The sequence below is a fragment of the Zosterops lateralis genome, assembly GCF_965231275.1.
Source record: "Zosterops lateralis genome assembly, chromosome: W".
NCBI lineage: Eukaryota > Metazoa > Chordata > Aves > Passeriformes > Zosteropidae > Zosterops > Zosterops lateralis.
In genome coordinates this window covers 18032053-18059268 of record NC_139801.1, presented here as the reverse complement: position 1 = coordinate 18059268, position 27216 = coordinate 18032053, and the positions used below count along the sequence as shown (strand labels likewise).

The following is a 27216-nucleotide window of genomic DNA, read 5'->3' as shown; positions in this document are numbered from 1 at the left end:
GGACTGGGAGGGGGGGCCGATCCCAAGGGGCTTTCAGAAGCCCCGAGTTTTTCCACACTCCAGCGCCGATGAGACGTGGGTAGGGACGGGTTCTGCTCTACAGAAGACCCCATGCCCGCCTCAGCTGGTGCACTGAGTGCAGGCAGGCTTCCCGCCAAGCTGCTACCTTTCCGAGGAAGGGGGGTCGGCTGTCCCGCCCGCCTCCGCGGAGCAAGGACAGGAGGAATGACTCCACCGTCTTCCCTGGAACTCAGCCTGATGGGGCTGGAGCTGTCCTCAGAGCTGGAAGGCTGCAATTTAGGCAGCACTTTCTCCAGCCTGCTCCAGGTGGCTATCAGTTTCAAAAGCTTCACACTGCGATCTGCAAAGAAAACCTGGAGCAGATAGTCGCCCAAAGACTTCCACTCTGCTGTAGAAAAAACTTCTTCAAGGCTGCAAAAAAACCCATGAGTTCTAGCATAATAGAACAATTTCTGGAGAGCATCTCCAGGAAAGGAGACTTCTTCTCTCCACAGGACCTCAAGGCAAAGGTCCACCATGAGGGTTTCCTCATCTGAGGAGGGTTTAGAGATCATTATCTCTTACCACGATACCTCAGGCAGAGCAGGTACAGTCGCTCACTGGGCAGACAGGTCCACCGACGTGCAGTTCTCTCACAGTCGGAGGTCACCGGTGTGACCTGTTCTCCCACGTCAGGAGTCCGTTCAGACACGGACAGTGTCCAGATGTGCCGTTTAGACACAAAGGGTCAGCAGATGTGACCCAGCTGCAGTCCAGACACGGAGGGGTCACCAGATGCGACAGGAGACCCTCTTCCCACACGTTCGGGGTCACCAGATGCACTGGAGACCCTCTTCTCACACGTCCGGGGTCACCAGATGTTACCCCTGCCCTTTAGAGGGGCAACACGTTGTGACGTGGGAGTGGAGCCTCACAGAGGACGGCAGGCAGCAGCTTGGTGAATCATGGAAAGCTCTTTATTATCTGACTCCAATAGGCTTATATACATTTTGTACAGAGGGCCAAGATTGGCCCAAAGAGGTTACAACCTCCTGACTCCATTGGTCAATATGACCATCAGTCAAGTTCTCTCTCAGAGAACAAGAATGCAAAACATACAGATAATTTCTAAGAATACTTATTGTTTACATGAAGCAGCGTGAGAAAGCTGCTGCAAAGACTCAAACACTTGAAGGCAAGAAATTCAGGGACGACAAAACAGCACAAGGGGGAAAAAGATTATTTTCAGTAAGGCCTTATAGAATGAAATAAAACAGATTACCAAAAAAATCAGGTGGAGTTGAAACAAAGCTGAAGTGCCTTTAACTTATGTTAATGCTGACACTGCCTTTACAGCGAATCCCAGGGAACTCTGAAGTGCCCTGGATAAAAAAAAAAAAAAAAAAAAAAAAAAGAAATAAAAAACCCCCCAAATTCTTAAGGGAGACTTAAAAGAAAAGAGCCATGGAGACAGAAGAATGTGTGTTACTGTGTGGGAGACCTCTGGACATGAATGCTCAGGATAAGCAGATTTTTTTTCAATCTAACAGTATTTTTTTATCTTGCAGTTACAGGACCGCACACAATTTAGTGACCAAGACTTAGCTACCCTAAAGAAATACTGGGACAATGGCATGACCAGCCTGGGCTCAGTCTGCAGAGAGAAAATTGAAGCTGTGGCTGCAGAATTAAATGTTGACTGTGAAATAGTTCGGGTAAGAAATCCAGAGTCTTCCCTTATCTTGTTGCAGGAGCATAAATAGGACAGATGAAAGGCTTTAAAAATTTCATGAGGAAACTTGAAATAGATTTCATGTATTACATAATGAATGACCATGTTGGGAAGTGCTCTCCTGCTCTTTCTGCAGTCTATATTTAGTAAAAGCCCTCAGGTAAGAGTCTTATTGATCAGCAGCAGAAACTGCACTACGAGCTGTTTGACATTCTCTTGAGTAGGATTTTAAGTAAAAGTGTTGCATTTTTGAAGGAGATCCTAGAAGGCTGAAAGGTACTATTTCTATTGCTAGTAAGATACCAAAATATGGCTTTTCTAAAGATACAGGGAAAATACTTCTTATTCATGCTTATAGTGAAAATTGTGTGAAAGAAAATTCCTCCAAAATAGGAAAAAAAAAATTTTTACAAGACTGTCTTGAGGACAGGTTGAGGTGTGATGAAGGAATTCTGGGTCAGTTCAGTTTGATGGTCCCTATAGGTGGCACAGGTGTGCTGGAGATAACCTGGTTCCCAAGAATCTCTGCACATCATCTCTTTCAGAGGCTGGGAAGTTGTTGCTGCTGTGTCCTGGATGAGCAGACATACAACAGCACCCTGCAGCTCTGGGGTCTCCTTTGCTCATCCCAGCCTCAGGAAATGGCCCCACTGTTTGCAGTCAAAGATAGGAGCCTTCCTTTCCTTTATGACAGGCATGACAATTGGGATTATTCCTTTCAGGCTTCATCCTCTTTTTCCAGCTGTTTCCTAAATTCCTGACACTGCTGCAGGAGCAGGGCTGAGAGCCCCTAGTGAAACTCTCCTGTTGTGGAGACGTCTGGCTTGGTGAATCCAAATGGTTCCAAAGCTGCTTTTAGGGTTGAACAGCAATCTGGTTATTTGTTTTTGTGGGCACACAGGAATTCTAAAAAATACAGTTGTACTTTTGGAGGCTGAAGAGAATCACTCTTTTCTCTGTAGGGAGCAAAGCTGCTCCTTGTTTTCCAAGGGCTTCACTTTGCTCTCTGAAAGGTGAAGCTGTTCCCCCTGGCAGCACCTCCTGGCCATGACACACCTCCTGGACAGCACAGTGACACCCAGGCTCCCTTGACTTGTTCCCTTGGGAACATCCTCGTTGGCACACAAGGGGTGACACTGTGGAGTTCTGTGCAAACCTTTCCCCCTGCTGGAATGTTTCTGTTCTCAGGGCAGAGACAGGGATGGCTGGGAAGGCTCTGGCATCACCTGCACCAGAACAGACTCACAAATGATCCCATGCACTTCACAGACCTTGCTGGAAGTGTTTAAGGAGAATGTATTTTAGGGATAGAGATAGAGCTCTCAAGCTGATTTCCCACATGGCAATCCCAGTCTGCTCTTGCCCTCACCATTTTGCTGTTCCAGAATGTTCTCTGTTCAGCAGAGCACACAGGATGTGGAACCTTCTCTTTCCCATTTAATTTGAGACACTATCAAAACATGTTCATCTTCTCTGACATTCTCAGTATGCTGAATGAAAGATTTTCTGCTTTGAAGCGTCTGTAAAAAGATCTGCCTTTCCCAAGTGCCTTTTTTACTCAAAAATAGGTAGATTCAATTTTAAATTTTGTTAGTGTTGTTTGTTAAAATCACAAGATGATGGGAAAATTTAAAAGAATGGCAATACACTGCTTGGAAAAAAAGAGACTCAGATCTCAGAGTGCTGCTTGTGTGGGGGTTTTTCTTTAATTTCTTTTCTCCCAAAACTGTAGGTAATAGAAAAAATGATCTAGGTAGTTCTCTGCATACCTGTTGTGGATTCTTCAAAGAGGAAAATCAGCAAGCTGGGAAAGCAAATACCAGCCAACAAAAATGATTTGCTAAAAATAGTTGTCAGCATGTTATCTTTTAGCTTGTTAGAGATGCAGCTTTAAAAGGGTTTTTTCTCCAAGGCTGGCACAGCATGAAACTATGTTTAGTAGTTGGGACTGCTGTTAATATTCCTTTATTTTTTTCTCTTTGGTAATCAAGGTATTATAAGCAAAAAGTTTTTTACTCAACTTTTTCAGAACCCTAGGAAGAGGAACAGGGCAGGCATTTCTGAAGTAAGGCCAGAGTGATGTTTAGTGTGTCTTTAAAGAAAATCCTAAAATATTTTAATGTCTTAGGAAACTCATTTGAAACAGAGGCCTCATGGAAAGAATGCGCATTCTGCCATGGTCTGATCATGTTTTCAAACCCAGGAACTGCTGCTCCTATTTCTGGGGGTGTAGGTGGTGTGGAAGGGGGACAAGAGCCAGCCCAAAAAAAGTGGGAATAGCAGTTGGTAAAGAAAGATTCCTGGCTCTGGGAAGGATTTTTGGTTGCCAGTGGAGAACTGATTTGATGGAATGAAGAGTCTAGGGTACAGGGACTGTTGAGCAGAGTTGAGATGAGATGAGAAGTTGAAAGCCTGAGTGACACAAGGGAAGGGAGAGCCTTAGGAGGTGAAGAGTTGCAGACAATTCTTGTTACATCATGTTAAACTCTGAATCTTTAATAATTTTTGGTGTAGATGTTTCTTCATCAGAGAAGGCAAATTAATGACCAGGTGTACAGATCCACTTGGGGAATTTAGAATGTGGGTCTTTTTTTTTTTTTTTTTTTCTCCTTTGAAATTCAATTTTATTGATGTAAGATGAACTTAAAGGATCCATCTCCATCCCACCATGGCAGGGTTTCCAGGTTCCCTGGACTGGTTTCATCTCCCAGACTGTTCCCAGTGTGCTCCTCTGCACTCACTGCAAACAACTTTTCCTAAAGCTCTGTCTTACAGCCAAAGGGGACTGAAGGATGAACTGCTCTGAGCTTTATTCTTCCAAGTTCCTTTCTGTCCTCCAAGGGGAGTGCTGTAGATCTGTCACCTTGGCCAGTTCCCTCTGTGCTGTAGGAAATCCTAAAACAGGAGGAATGTTTGGGTCATTGGATGCTTCAGTCCCCTTATAGAAGTTGCAGAGTAGGAGAACCTGGATCAAAGATCTCATGTTAAATTTGTTGAATAATTTAGGTGGGCAGAGACCTTACAAAGTCACCTAGTCCTGCTCTTTATCTGGAGCAGGATTGACTTTGGAATCAAGTCAGGTTTCTCAGGATGTTGTCTAGTAAAAGGTTGAGTACCTCCAAGGCTGGAGGTACCAAGGCTCCTCTGGACAAACTGTCCCTCTGCCTCACTGTAAAGCATTATTTTTCCTTTTATATTCTCACTTCTAATCAGAGCTTCTCTTGCTGCCACTTGTGCCTATTGCTTCTTTTTCTTTTGCTGTGCACCTTCCTGTTTCCCTTGGAAGGCTGAACCTGGACACAGGATTTTGGGAAACAGCCTGAGGAGGGTCAAATACTGGGGAATAATCAGCTCCCTGAACTGCTGGCTGCACCCTTGCTCCTGTAGCCCAGATGTGCTGATGTCACTTAGTTGGAGGCCTGTTGCTTTTGTTATAGTTTCTGATATCATTCATGTTTATTTCTCTTACAAGACTTGGATTGGGAATCGAAGACGGAAATATCGTTTAATGGGGATTGAGGTCCCACCCCCTAGAGGAGGTCCTGCTGATTTCTCTGATCAATCTGAATTTATTTCTAAATCAGCACTTAATCCAGGAGAGGAAACTGCTACTGAAGTGGGGGATGATAATGATAGGAATGATGAAGTATCGATCTGCTTATCTGAAGGAAGCTCACAAGGTATTTGGAATGCAGTTACTACTGTGCCTATATTTTCAATTTTGTGCAGTGTGCATGCTTTGGATTCTATTGTACACATTCAAAAATGTCTGACAGTCACAACTGCTCCACCCGGCCTGGGCTGAAGGTACTGTTTGGTCTCTTTCTTCTACCTCTGTGTCTCTGAGTTTTGTTGGGTTTGTTACACAAAGATTGGAGAAACCTTTGATCACAAGAACCCTGTTTCTGCCAGATTCATCTGAAATGAAATCAGTTTTTCTGGTGCAAGTGAGAGCTGGGCAGCCAGTACAGGTGGGGAAGCCTCACTTCCCAAGGAAGCCAGATTTTAAAAATGCTCTCTGCCAACTGCTCAGTTCTTCCCAGCCAGCTGGAATGGCCATTCCATTTGACACCCTATCCCTGGAAGTGTCCAAGGCCAGGTTGGACAGGGCTTGGAGCACTCTGGGATAGTGGAAGGTGTCCCTGCCATGGCAGGGGATGGAACAGGATGAACTTTAAGGTCCCTCCCATCCCAAGCCATGCTGTGATTCTGTGGTTCCATCCCTGTGATCCTGAGCCACCAGCCAGACACTGGTGGGGCTGGAGCTGCTGCTGGGACTGAGCAGAGCTGCTGGAACTGTGCATTCCCAGTTCTCCTGGCAGGGAACCCCTCAGCTCAGGCTGGAACAAGGAGCTGCCCAGGCCTCCTGCTGTTCTGTCTGACAGGCAAACACAACCAGCAGATCAAAGCCAGGAGCAGGGGACATGCTCAGAAGCCTCGGAACTGCACACACAGGGGGGTGTCTTCAGTAAACTGCAGCATCTGGAGTGAGAAGTGCCTTCAACTTAATTCCCTTTTCCCTCCCAGGAGCACATGGGATCAATGTCTCCCTGCCCCTCCTGTCCATGATCCTGGCACATCCTCCACTCACTAATTGCTCCCAGTGCTTCTGCTTAGAGGAGATCAATGGAGCCTTTGCTCTCCAAGCTAAAAAAGTCTGACCTCAGGCCTGCTGCTGCTGCAGCTCAGTGTGCCAGGCTTGATCCTGTCATTTCCTCAGAACAATTTAAAGGGAAGAGCCAGAAGAATGGAGAGCGGCTGGGAATGAGTTTGGGAGAGCTTTGTCATTTTCAACTGTAGAGGGAATAAGATGATAAAGAAATGGGTCAAGTGACTGAAAGCCAAGTGAGATGAGGGATCTGAGTCCTTGATTTGCCTGAAGTGTGGAAGGAGCTGATTTAAGTCAGATGTGCTTGAGAGAAAATGGTGACAGGGAAGAGCCTGAAGTGTCTGTAGTTCAAGTGAGGAATAACTCCATGTTTGTTGAGCAAGGCTTTCATTAGGCAAGGTGAGGCTGAACACTTGGGTGCATTATTAGTGTCAAAGCCTAAGGAAGTGCAAGGAAAGGACAGGATTTCCAAAGCATCCAGGAATTCCACTTTTCATTCCTTTGTTCTCCCACAACAATTATTCATGTTCATTTCTCCAGTTCAAAGGAGGAGGTTTCACTGCTGCAGCTCAGCCAGTTTTGAACTTCCTGGAAAATATTTCCCCCAATACTAGTGATTAATGTTCAATCACAAATAGGGAATTGTTCTAATGTTTGAGAACTGTAAGTTTTGGTCCTAATTTATTAAAAAACCAAAACCACAACAGGAAAAAAACACTCTGAAAGACAGACAAAAGCAATTTTTGGTCACCTAATTAGAGTGACAGTTGATGGCTTCTGCTTTTAAAAATGCAGTGTGTCATTATAAAAAAAAAATAGCTGTGCTGTGATGCAAAATGGATCATTGTAGCACTGCATGGCTACAGTGATCATCATGTCCAGGGAGGTACAGCTGCCGGCAGGGAAACAGACAAAACAAGTCTCTGTTTTGTTAAGCACGAGAGTCTATTTTATTCCTCCCCCTCCTCGAGCCGGGAAGGGAGAAGATGAAAAGAGGCCGCAGGGTGGTGGAGTTTTATCGGGTATTGCAGGGGAGGAGTCTAGGGTTTGGGTCAAGGGAGGAGATAACCTAAGGAGAGCAAGGTCAGATTTCAGCTACTTCAAAATGGGAAGATTCCACAGATCATAAAAGCTCTCATATTGCCTCACCTTTTTAAATTGTGTGTTAATTGAATCCACACTGTGTCAGTGGAGGCCATTAGGGCTGTGCTGGGTTCCATGAGCTGAGGATGAATATTTAAGGAGTTGGGAATACTGTAGGGAGGTGCTTCCTTCAGCTGTTGAATCCAAGGGGTGACTGTCAGGGTTACAGAGTTCCTGGTGCCTTGGAATGTCCCTGAGGAGCATCTTCACCCAGTGCCCTTCACCCTTCCTTGCTCCCTGCTCCCCAGCGCTCCCATTTGATCCCATGTGCTCCTGGCACAAATTGTCCTATGGAGCTGTGTCTGGTGGCAGATTAAGTCTATTTGAAACAATTTCCAATCAGATTTGCTCAGTTTAGAAATATTTAACTTAAAAGTTGTTTAAAACCATTAGCTGGCTCTGTATGGTCTGACCTGAACATTACCCTGTCTTTGGTAATCCCAGGGAAATCCTGTTATCCCTGTGTCTGTATGGAGGTGACAGACCCTGGAATCACCTGAACCTTGGTGCCCCTTCCCTCTTTTCCTCTTGATATTTAATATGTATAATAGATTTATGTTTTTATATGCAGAAATCAAGTAAATATGAGAAACAAACTTCAATTTGAGGGGTAAATAGACTTACCTTTCTTTGGATTTTGTGTTCTCCTTGGCCTTTAAGGTCAATGGAATCATCTCATCCTTTGTGGTTGAAATACCAGGGTAAAATCTGCTCTGTTTTCAAGTGTTGATACATAAAAAAGCACTTCAGGTTCACTGGGGATAAGCATTTGCCATAATCTGATCAGTTTTTGGTTCAAACCCCATCAGTGTCTGCAAGGGGGAAGTGGAATTTAGATATGTACCCCAAAATTTCAGGGAATGCAGGATTTTTCATGCAGGAATTTATTTTAATTTAAAAAACCCCCAACTTCTGCACACCTCTGTTGTGAAACTCTTCATTACCTTTGAATATTCCAGCCTGAACCTAAAAATGGAAAGATTTTGATACAGAGAATAACTGAGAGTTGTGTTGTTGTTTCAGGTTGCAATTGGTTTGAAGTTGGCCTGAAATGCTTGTGACAAGATGTCTTTTTAATAAGGCAGATATTCTGTTTATGATTAGACATTGATTCCATGACTTTGCTGTTGGATTTAGCAGCTGTGACATTTAGTGGTAGGCACCATTAGTGGACCTTCAGCATAAAATTGGAATGAAATCTGACAAAACAAATTTATTTCTTCAGAAGAGACAAATGAAGCTCTTCAAAATGAAGAAATTGGCCACAAAGATGATGACCAGAATCCAGTTTCCACTGATAATGTGGTATGTTTACCTTTCCTTTACCACCAATTAATAACTCCTTAATTAATGTTGAGGTTGTTGTCCAGCACCTGTCTTTTTCACTAGATGACAACTTCAGTTGTGTGTGTTAAAAGTCCTTCCTATTTGAACTTTAAAACTGTGCTAAAAATACTAAAACGCGGCAGGAAAAAACCCTAAAACCTTCAGTAGAAATGGTTTTCAGAGATGGTGTCCAAGAGACTCAGCTCCCCAACCTGCCTGAACCCCAGATTTTGTCATTTGATGCAACAACAGAACAAAACCAGGGAAGAGTTTCTTCATACTTTGTTCTGAAAACACTGTAACAAAATTTTTTAAAAATGCACTTAAGATTGGACTAAAATACTTTGTATTTGTATAAGAGATACGGTTTTCCTATTTGAAATTCTAATCTGTTCCTTCCCCTTCTATCTTAAAAAGTGTGTCTAAGAAAGGGAATGTGAATGTTTGGCAGTTATTTAGAGACTCTTTCCTCAAGCTGAGTCTGAAATCAATAATATTTGAGTCCCAGCTTTACTGAGGGTCTGATGGAGCAGCAGAACTCTAGGACATTTCTGAGCTGTTGTCACTTCAGCTAGGATGGCAGACACTGGAGCACACAAAATGTGCTTTATCCTCCCTGCCTTCAGCACAGGCTTGGGAGCTTGGTGGGTCCTGCCAGGGAGAGCTGGGAATGCCCCTGGAAGGATTTCTCCTCCTTGATTTCAGGGAAATTCCTGGTGTGCAGGCAGGAGTGACCACACGCTGCAGGAAAAAGCTGAATTAACACCTCAAGAATGACCCATGGACATGGATTGGGTCAGTGGGGGCCTTTCCCTACACTGGGTTAAACACCATCCTAAAAAATAGAAAATTGCTTTAACCTATTATGGACAAGTTCATAAATGTTCACAACTGTCAAAACAATTAAAAACAATAAAAAAACTTGGGACATATTTCTGAGTCTTAGTCAGTGTTAGGCTTGGCCTTAACACTGTGCTTTAGGTATCTTTAGAAACCCAGTATAAAAAGCTCCCCAAATTTTTGTGATTTAAGTGAAAATGACCATATTTATGCATTTGGAAGTGTCCTTTGGATCAGCATCCCCTACAGCTAAGGGCATTTCCCTTGCACTGTAGCCAGGGGAGGTCAGAGGAGAACTCCTTGATTTCTTTGGGCAAGGAGTAACTCAGGACTTGCTGTGATGGGTGGTTTATCCAGAGGGACAAATTTCCAGACCCTCCTTTGCAACAACAGAGCAGAGCAGGGGCTATGAGGGGATAAATTTAAAGTCAAAAAGCTGGGCCAGGGAGCTTCTCCTCTGTAAACAGCCTGAGTCTCCATGGCAGCAGCTTCCACTGGATTCCTGCTGGATCTCCTGGCTGAGGTGCATGATTGCCATCTAATGGGGGCTGCACAGCTCAGAACTCCTCAGGAGCCAGCACAGAGCTCTCTTACCTTCATTCTTTATCCTTCATCCTGCACCCTTCCTGCCCCTTTGGGATGCAGATCCTCGTTTGTTTGTCTCCTTTGTGCGTTGGAATGAACTGTTTGCTTCCATTTCAGAAAATAGAAATTTTAGATGATGAAGAGAGTGATCTGATCAGCAATTCCGAAGTGGATCAGATGAGTTCTCTTTTGGATTACAAGGTGAGTGATTGGGCCATGTCAGGGACAGTGAGATAATCCCCAGGGAGTTCAGGGGGTGGATCTGTCAGGAATTCAGCAAAGGCTTCTGGGATCCTGAGTTTCCTCTGCTGTTTTCCTGGTGTGCACATCATGCCCTCATCCCACCTCCAGTCACTTTATCCATGTTTCAATTCAAATGGAGGCGGGAAAACCCCATTTCTACAGAGCTGCAGCTTCTGCCATGTGTCCCAATAAAGGGATTTTTCTCCACCAGAATTGTTCCTTGGAGTGCTGCAGTGCTTTTCCTGCAGCATGGTGCTGCCAGCTCTGGAAGGGACTGAACAGCTGGAATCCTCTGCTGGAATGGGGGGATCTGAGGAGAAGTCATTCCCAGGACATGCCTGGAAGTGGTGGTTGTGGGAGGGAGGAGAAGCAGTTGGATCCAGCTCCTGTCTCCTCTGAAGTCTGAGGGCTGTGTGTGCTGCTCTCCCAGGAGTTGCCACAATTCCATGTTTCCTTGAGTTTTTACCTCTATTGCTGATTTTTTCCCTTAGAAACCAGGTCTGTTCTCCTGACAATAATCAGTTATCAAAATAATAAACAGATCATCTCTTCAGAACAGAAAAAACCCTCCTTCCAGCAGTGTTTGCCTGGGAAGGGCAGTGGAGAATGAACCAGGAGAAGGAATGACCTCTTAATGTCACCTGTCAGCACAGTGAGAGGCTTGTTGTGACAGTGCCCATCAGAGCCAGGGTTGTTGTTTGACAGCACTGATTACTCCCTGAGTTTTCTGTCTAAATCTGAATTCTTCCTGGGCTGGGAAAAGTCCAGAGCTAAACAGGCAACTGCTAAGTATCCATCAGGAAGAACTCAGCTGATTTTTAATGAAAGCCTCAGAATTGCAATCCAAATATTCCTCTCTCATTCCCAGAGCTGTTATCACCTGGAACAGCGTGGTGAGCAGTGCTTTCACTGAAAAAAGGTGGATTTTCTGGGAAAAAACCCAACAAAAATACAACCATTTTTAAAGGTTTGTTGCCAACCTTTAGAACATCATGTAGTCACAGCTTTTCATGTCAACTAAAGCTGAATTCCAGCCAGTATGAGCATGAATATCATTTTTTTTCATTATTCTCTCATGAGTTGATGCTATTAAGCAGAGCCCTTCTGCAAAAATGAGCAATGCCTTTGATCTTGTAACCTAAATAAACAGTTTGATTTTCATGATTTTTCCAAAGGTGAATAACCAGAGAAAATGAATTTTAGCTCTGCACTGATCAGCAGGTTCAGCATTTTGATCCAATAAGTTTGAAAGAGAAGAGATACTTGGAATAAATGGAAATACTTATCAAATCTGAATTTTTAATTAAGAGATTTGCAAGTATAGATTGGGAAAATGCTTTTTTAGCCAAAGCATGCAAATTATTGATATTTCCTCATTTTGTAATATATTGCATCCAATTCCAGCCCCATAAACCACTCTGTGGAGGTTGGAACTAAATGATCTTTAAGGTCCCTTCCAAACTGTTCTGTTACTCTCTGATATTCCTGTTTATTCTGTAACCCGAGGGATCCTGAGGAGCTTGGTTGATACAGTTTAACATGTGGCCAGAGTGTTATGAACCCCGTGTAAATGTATAAAATCTCTGAGGGTGTCCTGCACTTTCAGAATGGCTTAAAATAATTAGCAAGACTGCTCTTCAGATGTGCTTTGTAAAGTAAAAGGTTTAATAAATGAAAAATAATAAACGTTACAGAAACAAAAGAAAAAGCCGAGCACAGGTGTCTGAGAAGCCTCTGACACCTTGCTAAGGTACCCTAAAAAGTCTGAGTTCCTTTGTGCTGTTTCTTTAGTCCTCGATAGTTTAGGTGGGCTGTTTGGCACTCTGCCAAATGAAATTGGCAACCGGCTTTGAAGTACACTTCCAAAGCCCGATCAATGCCTCTGTGCTGGCACTGAGCCACTACAAATGAAAAGGGCACAGAACTTTCTAGTTTGGTTTCCTTATATGTTTAGGTTAGCTGAAACATTTTCCCTTATATAGAAACACCTGCTCGGTGTGGGAAATGCATTTCTACACTTGGTGAGCTGACACTTGATCCACATCAAACCCAGCTGCACTGGAGGATGTTATCTTTTAATTTGTGGTAGCTTGGAGGAATTTTCAAGTCATTTTCCGTTTTTTTGTGTCAAGCCTTCTGCTACAATAATGGAATTTATTTGCTGTCTCTTCTCACAGCCCCCTGATCACTTCTAGGAAGAGATCTGGGCTTTGGTTGTCACTGTCACTAAAAATAGTTTTTAGTGACAATTTAGTTTTAACCCAGGAGTGTTTGGGTGTGCTTATTCCAATGCTTTGTCCTGTCCCCATCCCTGTAGGGATTTAACAGACGTGGATGTGACCTTTGAGGATGTGGTCAGTGGTGGGCTTAGCAGTGTTGGGGAATGGTTGGGCTCAATTTTAGAGGGCTTTTCCAACCTAAAGGATTCCATGGTTCTGAGATTATTTCCGGAACTCTCTGGTTTCCCCACAGAATGAAGAAGTCAGGTTCATCGAGAGTCAGCTGGAGAACCACAAACAGAAATATTTCGAACTGCAGACATTTACCCGGAGTTTGATACTTGCAGTTAAATCAGATGATAAGGAACAGCAGCAGGTAAATCCTGGAGCAGGTTTAATATCTGTGTTTAATATCAGAAGATGTTTGTTGTTTTGTGTTGTGTCCCTCCCTTGGGTTTATTCCAGAAGCTCAAATTATGATTGAAAAACCCAATTAATTTTTTCACTCTTTGTTTAAAGCACTGCTGACATAAAAAACATACCTAATAGTGTATATACTATATATTAGATATGTTTTTCCCTTGTAGGCTCTGCTTTCAGACTTACCTCCTGAACTTGAAGAAATGGATTTCAACCACACATCCCCAGAACCCGATGATACCTCATTCAGCCTCTCGTCCCTGTCAGAGAAAAACGCCTCAGACAGTTTGTGATTTCTTTTTTTTTGGAAGAGACAGAACAGAAACCCCACAGGACGTGCAGGGTTCAGGAGAGAGAGAGGCTTTTACTCTGCAGTGTTCTCAGTCCAAGGGAGCCAGCCCGAGGAGGAGGAGCCTGTGCTGGAGGGTGGCTGTGGCTCCTCACAGCCTTGCACTGCCCAGGAACTGGGAATGTTTGGTTTGGAAAATCAAAGGACTGGGTGAGAGAAGGGTTCACTGGTAGCAGCTTGGCCTTGGGTAGGATTAACTTTGACTCTCCAGAACAACTCTGGCTCTGTAGCAGTCTTTCTGAGCAGGGATGCAAGAGTCAGAAACAAATGTTGTGTGACACACAATGAATTCTCCAGCTCCACGTGCTCCTCAAGCCTGTTTATTATATTTTTCCCCATTTTTACTCAGGTAGGTGGACTAAAAATTGGGGATCCAAATAGAATAATTGGCTTTCTCTGAGTTGTGCTTGATAACCTGAAATTAAACTGAAATGTTTTTCATTTTCTGACTTGAGATTGTTAGATCTTCCATTTTTCTCACCAAAATAGCTGAAAAAGCCTTGAAAGGCTAAATGAAAAAATTGAATTATCCTCAATAAATTATTAATGCAAGGAAGCAGTGATAAGTGTTGGAAGAAATGAGGTGGAAATGGGAACCCTGATAGCTGCAGGACACAACTTCCTAATACAGTAGCAATGAGATTGGATGTTTACACTCTTTAGAGTTTAATGATTGTAGTCACAGTTTTTATTTGTCAAAGCCTGAATGCTAAAGTTCTGCTTATTATTTTAAGTCTTGGTTATATATTTTTCTACAAACCTTGCTCCAGTTTACCAAGCTAGTCAGAATTCCACAGCTGTCATTGCATCCTGAAAGATTTTCCAGTGTTGGGAAGTGAGTTTTGCAGATCTGGTTTGAAGCCCTGCCTGGTGCATTTTTTGGCAAGTGCCATTTCTAAACTGCAATCTCAATTGCAGGCAGGGGCTGAACTGAATTTCTTCTTTCCTAGACCTGTTGGTACCGAATCCCTCCACTCCTGTGGTGAAATGGATGTGCAGAGATGTTCAGATGGATTCAGTGGGGTGTGTTTGTGTCCAGGGAATGCCTGGCCTTGGCAGTGGTGCCGTGATTGAGTTGACAGGGTGGTGACCAGTCCAAGGCAGATCTCAGTCCTGGAGCTCTTTTCCTCCAGGATGGCTCTGTGGGATGCTGCAGGTGCCTGCCCATGGCATTGATGCTCCAATTCCAACCTAGATATCCCTCAGCAAACATTTTTCACACAGATACTTCAGTCTGGTAAAAAGCCTTCCCATTTTATGCCAAATAATAATTGGCTCTGGGGAATCCTGGTTCATGCAGTAATTCCCTTAATTTCAGTGGGAGGTCCAAGGTGTAGCTCAGAAAATCCAGAGCATTGGGGAAATAACACCTATTTTTTCTTTAATACTGAGATTAAACTCATGTTTTAGGGTTTTCTCAGTCTGATCAGTCCCTCCCTAATCACTTGTACAGTTCTTTTTGTTTAGTATCAGTAGTGAGCTCTGTTCTTTCAGGATTTTAGTCTCTCCTCTCCTTGGGCACAAGGAGCTTTTAGCAATACTGTTAAATACCAGCTGCAGAAAGGGCAGGAACAGTTTTAAAAAGGTGTTCTGAAAAACCAAAAGCCTCACAGTTTTCCTCCTGTACAATTCTGTAAGTTCCCAACAGAGCTATCCTTCCACAGACAAAGCCCAGAGATCCAAGCTGCTGGGCCTGTGTGTGAGTTGAGGCATTAAAACTTGGAGTGGAAATGGAGGTTTGTGAGCAGAGCTCACAATACTGTCCTTCACAGGGAGGATAGAGCTGAGTTGGAATTCTGCTCGCTCTGAAAAACTCATTTATAAAGAGTTTTCTATGCCAGGCCAACAATGGTTTCTATTGCTATTCCCTTTAGACAGGAAATTTGTGCCACTGACAATGAAAGCTCTTGTTTTCTGTGAAATTAAAAAAAGTAGTGCTGGGATTTGCCACTATTTGGACCCTGTTTTCTCACTTCTTCCACTTGAATTCCCATGACAGAGGACAAGATACTCTTAACAGGAGTTCTCAATTTCATGGTCAATTAAATCATCTGCTTTCCTGCAAGAAAAACTTCCATTGATGATTCCTATTTTGCTGTCTTGCTGATATTTCATATCCAAACAAATTGAATGAGTGAATTTTGAATGAACTGTTTGCTAGATACAAGCAATTATGTCAGTCCCTGTTCTCCAGGAAGCTGAAATCCTCTTGGATGTGCAGCTGAGATGAGCTGCAGTCAAGGCTCACCCCATCCCTGGGGAATGTTCTGTGGTCCTTTCTCCTATGGGGAGACAAAACAGCCTGGGACACTTGGCAACACTACAGGATAGTCAGGAAAAAAGAGTATAAATTCTGTCCCTGAATAACAAAATCTGGGGAGGAAGATGCTCCACAGCTCCTTGGCTGGGCTTTTTTCAGTATCAGTGTGTATTTCCAACAAAAATCTAATGACTGTTATCATTGGTGGTGGTTAAATGTTGGTGGAGAGCAGTGGAGGTGGCTCTGGGGTGGGTTTGGGTTCAGGATGTTTCCCTTGTCTGTAGGATGGTAACAAATACCTGCGTTACGGTTCATCATTTCATAACCTTGTATAGGAGATAAAGCTCATCCGGTGCTTTTCAGGGTGACAGAAATCAGCCCTCTTTCTGTTCCAGTGAGTGACTCTAATGTGAATTATCACTGCAGCAGGAGGGCCACGAGTTGGTGGTTTTATCACCTTTCTGTGGCCATGTATCAATATTTGACCATTCTATAAAGTCTCTCATTTACTTTGTCCATGAATGCTGACTTCCCTGGCATTGTTCTTTCCTAAAGCATCCATGGGAACATCAGTGATGTCTTTCTGAAGAAACCCAGGTGGGAAAGTAGCCCAGAACAAACTTTATCCAGAGGCAGGATGGGCTCTCCCTGGGGAGCTGTTTTTGGTGCTGGAAGGTTTGCTCATGGTTAAAACCCTGTTTCCTGGAGCTCTGCCTCCTTTCCTCTCCCTGCAGGTGATGCTTCAGTCACATCCACAGGTCTGACAGGAGTAACAGTAACAGGAAATACTCCAATAAAACAATAAATACTCCAGGAGGTGAATTTGGGGCAGGTTTACAGGTACCTGAGCAGGTGAACCTTACGAGTTTTCTGGAGTGCCTGGCTCTGGAGGCAGCTCTCCACTTTAATCTCTCCAAGTATTTCTTTTCACCTAGGCAATAAAAAGTGTGAAATGAGGAGTTGGGGACCTTGCAGCCCTGTGAGTGAGGAAAGGAATGTCCTGGTTCTGTCCTCACCTTGAACTGGGCAGCAGCTTTAGAGAGTCTGTTCTCCAAGGGGAGAAGCTCTGTCTGCTGCTGGGCTCAGACAGGTGAAGTGATGGAACAAACCAGCAGCATCATGGATATCCTGGCTTGGGAATGGGAATCCCTGCTTCAAATGGGTCTGCCCTCCCCTTTGGGTTATCTCGTACTGCTGTATCCCTGACACTGAACACAAACTCCTGCACAGCACTGACCTTCCCCTCCTCATTCCAGACAGACCCACTGCTGGTCTCTGGTCTCAGGGTGCTGCTGGTGTGAGGAGGGACAGGAATGGGCATGAAGGGAATAGAACAGAATTCCTGACACAGGAACAATTAATAACTTGTTCCAGCCCAAAGCTTGATGTCCAACCTCCAACCCCTGCCCAGCTCCCCCAGACCAGGGGCTGAAGGGCTGGAACTTGGCCAGACTGCCTTTTCTGCCCCAAATGAGGTGCCTGAGCAAAGTTAGGGGTGGTCAGTGAGGAAACTCCACCTGGCTGCCAGAGAACTCAAGCTGGATTGGGGTGGTTGATTTCTTTAATCAAGAACATTTTACCACATTGACCAAATGTGAAATCTGAAAAGTTTTGGGGGAAAAAAAATAGTCAAAGCAGCACTACAGAATGGGTGTTTTCCATGGAAGAACAGGAGTTTAGTCTGAGTATTTATTGCTCTGAAAAACAGCAGCTGCTTTGGTCAGAAGGCAATAGAAACAGGGCAGAGACTTGGCCTTGTGGAGGTTCTTTTCCCACAAAGGAGCAAATCCTCTTGGCTGAAGGAGGTGTTCAAGGATCTTCCTGGAAGGAAAACAGTTCAGGTCAGTGGTTTGGCTCTGGGAACAGTTTCCCATGTTATTGAACTAAGTCAATAACTCTTTTCCAGCTCTGTTTTACATTTTACACAACACTACCTCTGAAACGTGATACCCCTTAAACCCACACAGAAAATGTGAATTTAGGAATTTTTTTTAACCTTTTATAGGCAATAAATCATTCCCAACACGCATCCTTCAGTTTGTGCTTGGTTTTTGCTGAGTGTGAGCCATCACTTTGTTTTTATTTTAGTGCTATTTTTCTGTATTTGTCTTCATCACCATCCGTGGAGAAGGAAATAATGGGATATTAGGGAGAAAAGCTTAGGATATGTTAATGGGAGAAAATGTTTCTGTTAAAGCTGAAGGATGGTGGGGTGGCTGTGCTGCTTTTGGTGCAGTTACTGTGAGAAATGGGTATTATCCTTAATTCTAGTATTAATGATTGTTATAACATTGTTCAGTGCATCAGATGACTTAATCTGAGAGAGCAGTCAGTGATGTCAGCACTGCAAGGAAAAGGATTTTACACTTTCTGAGACATCACTGTTCAGAAATACCTCTGGAGATTTTTGTTTTAGTTGTTTCCCTATTTTTTGTCATAACTTTATAGAGACCTTGTGGAAAGAATTTTGAAGTGTTAAATGAAAATGGGTCAATAACAAACTGTGGTCAAATGTAGATTTAGACCACATTTGTATTCAAGTTTCATCAGAAAAGAGTTCCTTGAATTTCCTCCTCTGCATTTCTCTCCCTGGAGTACAGGGGAAGGGTGGTGGGATGCATGAGGGGGATTGAAGGAATGAGGCACAAGGAGGCAGAAATGAAGGTTCTGGGTTTTAGTCAAGGAAATTTCAATAAACTAAAAGGTTTCTGTGCTGTGGAAAACAAGAGCTTCTGCTTTATCTGCAGATTTTGTGAAATACACTTCGAAAAGTCATTGGCAAATCCACTGAGTTGTGCTGTGGGAAAATTGTCTTCTCCAGTAGGAATTTTATCATTTCTGGAGTTATTTCTGGAATTACTGAGTGTGCGCGAACACACAGATGCAGATTTACAATGTGCAGATACACTGAACTTGATCACAGTAGCTCTACAAAGGTATTTTAACTTGAAATGTTAATGGAATTCTTCTCAAATATATTTCATTTGCTCTTATTTTTGTGTCTTGCTGCATATCAATTGCATAGTTCTGAAAATTAGTCAAATACATCCATACAAATATGGTTTATTGTTTATGTCCTTGCTACTGGTAACTTTTAGGCTTGGAAATTTATGAAAATGCCCATAATAATGATATTTCTAAGTGATCTTGGCAAATAAACAAACTGCTGTATTTCTGAAGAGATAATTAATCTTCTGCCATGATAATTCCTGCTTTATTTTCACTGTAGGAATCAGTTTCATTTTTTTTAAAAAACCTGAAAGTTTAAATATTATTGTATAACTTGGATGTTTTCCTTCACCTACAAAACAGGATAATTGATGATTTTAAATATTTTATCATTTCCTTCTGGGCCAATTCCTTAAGCTTTGTAACCTGAGCATATTCCTGAGTTTCTGTGTGAAAATCACTATTTATATTGCATTTTTATGATTTGTATCAGTACGTGTAGCAAAGAAACTACTACAAACCTTCAACTGAAGTACCTCCATTATGGTCCAGGACACCTGATCTGGGCATTTTGAGTTCCAGATGCCTGGAGAAACAGTCCAGACATTTCAATTGAGTTGGTTTTCTGTGTATATAAATGGTATTTATAATCTTGTATTAACAGTCATCATTGGAAATGCTGATTTCCTGCTCTAGAAGCCTGCTCAGCTATTTTTATATAAAACGTTGGTCTTCGCCTTAATTTTTTTTGGTGAAAAGTTGCACCATAGATATTTTAACTTATCCACCGATCCTTTACAGAGTTTGCTTTGACTTCTCTTGATTAATTATTTTTTCCTCAAATTGTCCTAATTTGTTTTCTCCTCCAAATGCATCTCAAGGCTGGTTTGCTTTCTTTTTTTTTTTTTTTTTTTTTTTTTTTTTTTTAAGTTTTGGAAGATCCCTTCATCTGCATGCTTTGGTAGCTCAAGTTTTTCCTCTGTAGTTTATTGTTTATAGTTTAGAACCTTTTATTGAAACTCCTTGAAGTGATGCTTGTACAAATGTATTTAGGGTGGCCCAGATGGTCAGAGAAAAGGGCTATTTAACATTGGTAAATTTGTCTACTGACTCAAGGATATTTTTCTACATCTGTCAAGTTTGGGACTATGGAGAAATGAAATAAAGGTGAACTAACTCCTTTTCCTATATGAACTTCTCCGTTTCTGTCTTTATTATGGCCTTGTAAATGTTCAGTCCTGTTCAGAGCAACAAGAATTAAATCCACGCTAGGGCTCAGCCCTAATTCTTCAGTTCCCACCATATAAATTAATTTATTATTTATGGAGTGGCTTTTCAGAATTAGAATTTTATACAGAACTTGGAGCCCTCTGTCCCAGGAACAGTGAAATGTCCGTTCCCAAAACGGGATTTGTGTCCAATGGAGGCACTGCACACCCAGCACTTACCCAGCTCAGTTCACCTGAGTGGGGTTGAGCCGTGGGGCTTTTTAAAAGCTATTTTTAAACTAAATGTGAGCTCTTTGTACTGTTTTCATCTCATACCTTGGCATTTCCTAAGTTAAAAATCTCCAGAGCTAAATCCCGTGGCCTCTGACCGCCCCAATCCACCTGGATGGAAACAAGGGAAAGTTGTTGGAGCTGATGCTTGTTGGCTTTAGGAGCAATTCTGGTGCTGAAAGGAACATCCTGGGTGTGCCGGGGAGCTCCCAGTGCGGTCCCACGGCCGAGGGACAGGGTTTCAATTTAATTCAAACCCAGGAATGGTGAAAGAGAGCCGGGAGAGACCGCACGTAAAAGGGCTTTGGTGCGGGGTGCATCCCGGGCTGGTGTCGGGCTGGGATACGGGAGCGAGGTGCAGCCGCATCCCGCAATTCCCGAAATTGCCGCAATTCCCGGTTCCGCAATTCCCAGCTGCCTTTGGTGGCAGAGGCTGGCAGTGGCAGTGTGGCCGCGTCCTGCGGATGCTATGGGCTCGCTCACCTGGCTCCTCCTGCACTGCAGATTTGCATCATCCTGATGAATTAAACTCTTGACGCTCCAAAGTCGCTCAAACTCAGAGCTCAGCCTCCGGCCAGCTTTAGAATTATGGCTGCAGAGAGGGAGGGTAAAACAAGAGGGAACATGGATGGAGAGGAGTTAAGTCTCTCTGACCCGAAAGATCTATTAACAAATGTTCCCGAGACCCTGAACTCGGGTGTTTTGGGAAAAGTCCACCCGAGCCGGGTGGTGCTGCAGCTCCATTGCCACCTGGTGGCAAAAACCCCAGGAATTGGAGAAAAATGCCTTGAACTGTTCGCATACTTCATATTTCAGAATGAACAACTATTTTTGTCTCAATGAAAAATCAAATATTAAAATAAATCTGGAATTTAGTAAAGAGGAGACTGAGATCAGACTGAAGGTGCAGCCATAAACCAGGAACATATTCCAGTTTAATTTCCCCACATGGATTTAGGTTTGGGGACATCAAAGATGCTCCATAGGATGAGGTATTGTGACCAGCAGGGACATCTAGAGTGGCCACTCCAACTCCATGTCCCTGCTGTAGGAGTAAGGGAAAAGACCATGGGAGGAGAAAGAAACAGGAAAAAAAGGTATTTTCTGGTTATTTACTTGCAGTTGTTATTTTAGTGGGGAAGGGGGAGGAAAGGGCAAGAAATATGAAAATTTTCAGACTTTACTATTTGATCTTGCTTTTTGGTCATTTCTTGCTGGAAATCTGGAATAATCTTGGACTGTGTAGATTTTTTTCATTAGAGAAAGCTCATTTGACTTTTTTTGAAGGAAAATTCTCCCCAGCCTCAATCTTCCCTGGCAGTCTCCTCTTTTCTGTTAAATGTGAAATTTTCAATTAAAAGCACTTTACCTCTTTCTTCTGATGGTTTTGGGCTCATTCAGAATTCAGGGGAATTTGAAGTGAATCTGAAGGAGTCACCCAGCAAGTCCCACCACCTCAAGGATAGACAGAGCAGGAGAGCAGCAGCCACACCAGGAGAGCCCATTTTGGGAAGGCCAAATCCTTGGAATGGCACCTTGGAAGAGACACCCCATCAGGTCAAAGACCATGGGTTAATTAACCTCAATATAATGTTCTCTCAATCATTTAACAGTTGCAAACCCATTACAACCAAATCTCCTCAGGCCTTCATTCCCATGATGGTAATAAATGGTTCACTGTGATCCAAACTATAAATAGATTTAATGAATTCTGCCAGAAACTGAATATTGAATTATTTCTTTATGCCCACATGTCTTTCCTGGTTTGCTTAATTCTGCTAAATATTTAGCTCAGCCTTCTCTCAGCAACCCACACTCCCAGCTACATCATCCCATTTTTGGATCATTATTTAAAATTTCAGGCTTTTTACAGAGCCTGGCCAAGGAATCAGTACTGATCAGGGAGGAATGAAACAGCTGAAGGTGTTCAGCTCCAGTGTGGGGATCAGGTCGTGGGCTCCTCATGAGACACCTGCACATCAAGCAGCAGGGTGTGAGCCCAGCCCAGTAATGCTGGCACAGGCTCTCTGGTTTAGCCCTCTTTTTTTGGGGAAAAATCCCACTGGAATGTGTCTTTTGCCTAATCTGGGCCATGGGAACAGGATGAACACATTTTTGCATGTTCTACAACCACACTTCAGAAATATGTGATTTTATGAGTTTCTGTTCTTTAAAATATTTATTAATCTATTTTTCTTTCAATACAAAACCCCAGAGTGTGGGGCTGAACATGCCATTTCTTGCTGCCATGGGGGGCTGTGAGCTGCCTTGACGCTGCTATGATCTGTGTCCTCAGCAAGAACCAGGACTAACAATTTTCAGAGTAAGTGTTGCTGATGGCCTGAAGACAGATAGAAAATATTAACAAAATAATGTCAGCAATTAGCAGTAAAACCCCCTTAATTTGTGCAAACATTCCCAGAGAAAGACTCCTATCACCTTTGTGGATTATTTTCAATTGATTTTCCCCTCTTTAATTCAGCTGGAGAAGCTGAGATAAGATATGAAACCATTCAGTGCCCTCCCTGCTCTGTGCCCTGATGTGCCCTGTCCTGGGGGAGCAGGAGCAGCTGGGGCTCCTGGAGCCATTCCCTGCCATGGTCCCAGCCTGGGGACAGGGATGGGGACAGGGACGAGTGACAGCGCTAGCTGCTTGCTGGTCCCATGCTGGAGCCATGTGTTGATTCACTCTGTAATTGATTTGGGCAACTTGAGGCAATCGGTTTCCAAGATACCACATCCTTCAGATATTTAAAACCCCTCTCCCTGACAGTGTATTATATTTAAATGTCGATGGATGATCCGGGTGCGTATTTATAGCTACGCTCAGATGGGCTCTGGGAATGGCTGGGCAGGGAAGTGTGTGTGGCTGGAATTCTGAGGGGCCTGGAGGCCCCTCTGAATCACCCCAAAATCAATATCTCACCATGGGTCAATGCATCAGAGGTTCTGTTGGCTCCACCATGCTGGGGTTCAGTGCAGCTCCAATTAGCAGCCAGGCCATGAACAGTGATTAGAGACTGATTTCAGATTTTCCCTCACAACAGTGATTCCAGATTTCCCACCCAGGGGCAGTGACTGGTCCAGCCAGGTGAGGGACATTTCGTTTGCTGTTCCTGTCATTCCTCACTGTCACCTCCTCACCTCCATACCACTGGCATGGCTCACACAGGGATCACTCCTTTCCAGCAGTGAATGTTGGCTTCCTGGATAAAGGAAATTTCCAAAGAAAAGAGAGGAAGCTGCGGTGATCTCACTCTGGAGGTCCAGAAAAAAAAAAAAAAAAAAAAAAAAAAAAAAAAAAAAAAAAAAAAAAAAAAAGTGGAAATATTGGCTAAATTGGTTGAGTTTTCTGAGACCTGGAGCTGCACACACATCTTGTGATCTCAGGGTTTCAATGCTAGGAAAGAAAACTCATGTACGTAGAAGAGGGGACAGCTCTGAAGCAGGCAGGAGAGGCAGAGATAGCCTGGGAGGTGGATGGGGACAGGACACGCAGGTCACCCCATCCTGGAGTGGCTCTGCAGGTGCAGTTCTGAGCAGGAATGACAGGAAGTGCCTGTAGAGGCAGAGTTCCCAAACTCCTGCTTTGGGCTTCTCCAGCAAGAGGAACACTCACCCAAATCCCAAGGCCTGGCATGAGCCCAGCTTGGGCTCAATGCAGAGCTTTCCTAATTTTAGCTGAAAACTAGCTGTAAAATACACTAAGAATGGAGATAAAGCAAAGGCTTGGATTTGTGGCCTACCACCTTTGCCACCATCATGATTTGGACTTAAAGGAGGGATCCAAGATCCAGGATCACACATCAGCCAAAGGCTGGACTTGATGACCTCAGAGCTCTTTTCCAGCCTAGAGGATTCTGTGAAATCTTCCTTACATCCATCCCTTGGGTGTGTGTAGCCTCAGGACGTCACAGCAGGAAGGGAACAGGACCAGTCCAGCTTGGAACTACCGGTAACAAAGGTTAAACTAAGACACAAAGTGTCTGTGCACCATGGAGAAAGGGAAACTGGTAAAACAAGGAGAAAAGCTGGGAATGTTCAGAGTGCCAGCCATGGACATCTAGGTCCTGGGGGAAAGAGGAAGAGCAGCTGGGAATGGGAGCAGAACACAACAACGTGCTGGGGTGTGAGGGTCTGGCTCTGGCTGACCCTTCAGATGGCTCAGAGCAGTCACCTGAAGAGGACAGTGTCACCCGGTGTCACCCAGGGCTGCTCCGGCGGGGCTTGGCCCAGGCTCAGTGGGAACAGCTCCCGGGAAGTGCCGTGGGGCGGGATGTGAGAGCGCTGACGGCCCTGCCCGTGGGAGTAGCTATGAGCTGGGATGATGGGTGGTTTTTAGCTCAATAAGGAAAAAAAAAACAACCAACCTTTTTTTGTTTGCTTCAAGCCTCACTATGAGCTTCATATTGTGGACTTTTCACTGAGATGTTTTAGGACTGGAAGACATGCAAGGAAAGGAAAATCCATGCGCAAAAGGATGGTTTGTATTAAAAGCAGTGTAGTAATAAGCAAAAATTAAAATACAATCCATTAGAAAATCCCCTGCTTAAGAGGTTTTAAAAGCTGTTTTTACCATTATCTACTAATAATGTTGAGTTATTTATTTTTTTCATATCCTAAAGTTTTTGCAGTGATGAGTATTTTTGCTGGAAGAATTTCTTAGTTCAATGTATGAGAGCTTGAACAGATCCCACTCATGCTCTGGATAAACTGAGTCATTCCAGTTTTCTCATGCCACAATCTGACCTTTGATAACTTTAATTTATGCTTTTTGGGTGACTCCTTGAACTGCTTTTTCATTTAAAATATAACCATTGAGGCTTATAAATGTGTTTAGGGCTGATCAGCCTGCAGGTCTTTGAGGGGTTAAGGACACCTGTAAAAGTTCAGACCATGATTTCCAGCTCAAAAACATCCTGAGGGAAGAAGTCCTTGGGAGGTGTCAATAGGACACAGAATGGGTTGAGATGGGAGAGACCTTAAACCCCATCCAGTCCCATCCCCTGCCATGGGCAGGGACACCATCCACTATCCCAGGTTGCTCCAAGCCCCATCCAGCCTGGCCTTGGACACTGCCAGGGATCCAGGGGCAGCCACAGCTTCTCTGGCCCCCCTGTACCAGGGCCTCCCCACCCTCACAGGGAAGAATTTTTTGCTAATATCCCATCTAACCCTACTCTCTGGCATCTTGAAGCCATTCCTCCCTGTCCTGGCACTCCAGGCCCTTGGAAATAGTCTCTCTCCATCTTCCCTGTGGGCCTCCTTCAGACACTGGAAGGCCACAATGAGGTCTCTTCTCCAGGCTGAACAATCCCAGCTCTCCCAGCCTTTTGTTGCAGCAGAGCTGCTCCATCCCTCTGATCATCCTGGTGCCTCCTCTGTAATATTTCAGTCCTGTTGAGCTGCAAATGCCATCACAGTTTTCCTGGCAGGTGCTTTTCCCGGCAGGTGCTTTTCCCAACGAGGCCCCAGCCTGTATGAATTCCTCACCCGTTCCATGGCCGTGCCAGGAATGGGAGCAGCAGCCAAGGTGTCTGCAGGGGAGCTCTCCCTGTTCTCCAGCTGTACGGAGCAGAATGAAACAGAGGTGTCACTGTGACAAGCCAACAGCTCTGAAAAAGCACTCCCAGAGTCTCCAATCGAATTTGGAGGAAGCCAGAACCGCAGGGTTGGAGTTAAACAAACAAGCAGACAAATAGGGAGTGACAATTTTGGGCTCCCCTGAGCTTTACGCGGCTCTCAGTGGGTTCAGCAGATCCATCAGAGTGACACAAAGGGAGTCAGACGGAAATGCTGAGCAATCAGTGTGGCATTTTATGGAGGAAAAATCCTTTGTGGAGAAAATATTTATGGCAAAATGTTCTGTACAGGAAACTGATACCATGTGTTTATCCCATTAAAATCTTATCTAAGGAGTCTGAGGGTCTCCTGCTGGTTCTGTGCTCAGGTAATCATCTCCCTCACTCAAAAATGCCATTGATTGAGTCCATTGAGTGCAAAAAAAATGCCATTAATTGATATAAAATGGGTTCATATTTTTATTTGTAGTGTTAATACAGATGGAATCATCTCTGAGTGAAAACATCTTCCACCTAGAGTGCTAAATAACCAATATTAATAGCAAGGTGCAACATAAAATACTTTATAACAGCAACTATTCTGTTGCTGCAAGTTTAATGATTGTGCTTAATCACCCATTGTTTGGTGACTGAAAATTTGGAAAGGTGTTTTAATTTAAATTTTGAACCACTCTCAGAGTTCATGTGCTTCTGAAAGGCATTGTTGGAAGGCAGTTTTGGCTCTCACAAAGGCACAATTTCACAGTAAATCCAAGTTGCTCTCCCAGCCACACACTGCCTCAAGCCCTCGCTGCTGAGCTCAGGGACTATTTTAGATATCATTTAACAAGGGTGACTTCTTTCTTTAAGTTAATTTGAACTTCAGCCCTTGATCATCTGCTTCTGTTTATGTTCAGTTATCCATCCTTGAAAATTTTCAAATTAATATTTCGCAGTGAATATTGGAAGTATTTTAATTCTGACTATCTCTTTCAATGGTTCCTGGAGTTACAAGGTACATCATTCATTTGAGAATTAAATCTGCTTCCTTCCTACACAAATCCAGCATTATTTCTTTTTTCCTGTAGTTTACTGTTAGCAGATTTTAAAAGTGAGGCTTATTAATTTTTTTGTATTACAAAAAGCAGATCCTCCTCTTTTGAAGAGTCCTGCCCTGGTGCTTTTTGCTGGCCTTCCAGAGGTGGTACCACACTGTGGTTGTTGCAGGAAGAAAAATCAAAGGTTGTTCATCCTCCTTTTACAAGATAAATATTGATGCTCAGAATTACATTCTTTAAACTTGCTTCAGAACACCACAAACTGGCAAAATGTAAACTGAAACTAGGCTTGAGCTGAGGTTTTGTAGCTTCATTAGGGAGGTTGAGGTACCCCACCAGATATATTCTTGTTGTTTACAGGTGATTTATTGCTCACACCGTGGCTCTGCTGCTGGGCTGTGGGTGAGAGCCATTCTTTACAAG

At 43.6% G+C, this 27216-nt stretch overlaps 1 protein-coding gene across 7 annotated transcripts in view; it reads left to right on the top strand.

The window, feature by feature from the left end:
- Positions 1–19846, top strand: part of LOC310922120 (highly divergent homeobox-like) — a 60248-nt gene extending 40402 nt beyond the window's left edge. For 6 of the 7 annotated variants that reach the window (XM_083882505.1, XM_083882504.1, XM_083882501.1 and 3 more), the window contains 6 exons: positions 1569–1715; positions 5205–5412; positions 8710–8789; positions 10353–10436; positions 12951–13073; positions 13285–19846. In XM_083882505.1, the coding sequence (XP_083738631.1) occupies positions 1569–1715; positions 5205–5412; positions 8710–8789; positions 10353–10436; positions 12951–13073; positions 13285–13410 (768 nt within the window). In that variant the 3' untranslated portion in view covers positions 13411–19846. Of the gene's footprint in view, positions 1–1568; positions 1716–5204; positions 5413–8507; positions 8790–10352; positions 10437–12950; positions 13074–13284 lie in introns of those variants that run through there. The other variant, XM_083882506.1, reaches the window with a different exon arrangement.
- Positions 19847–27216: the final 7370 nt, after the last annotated feature.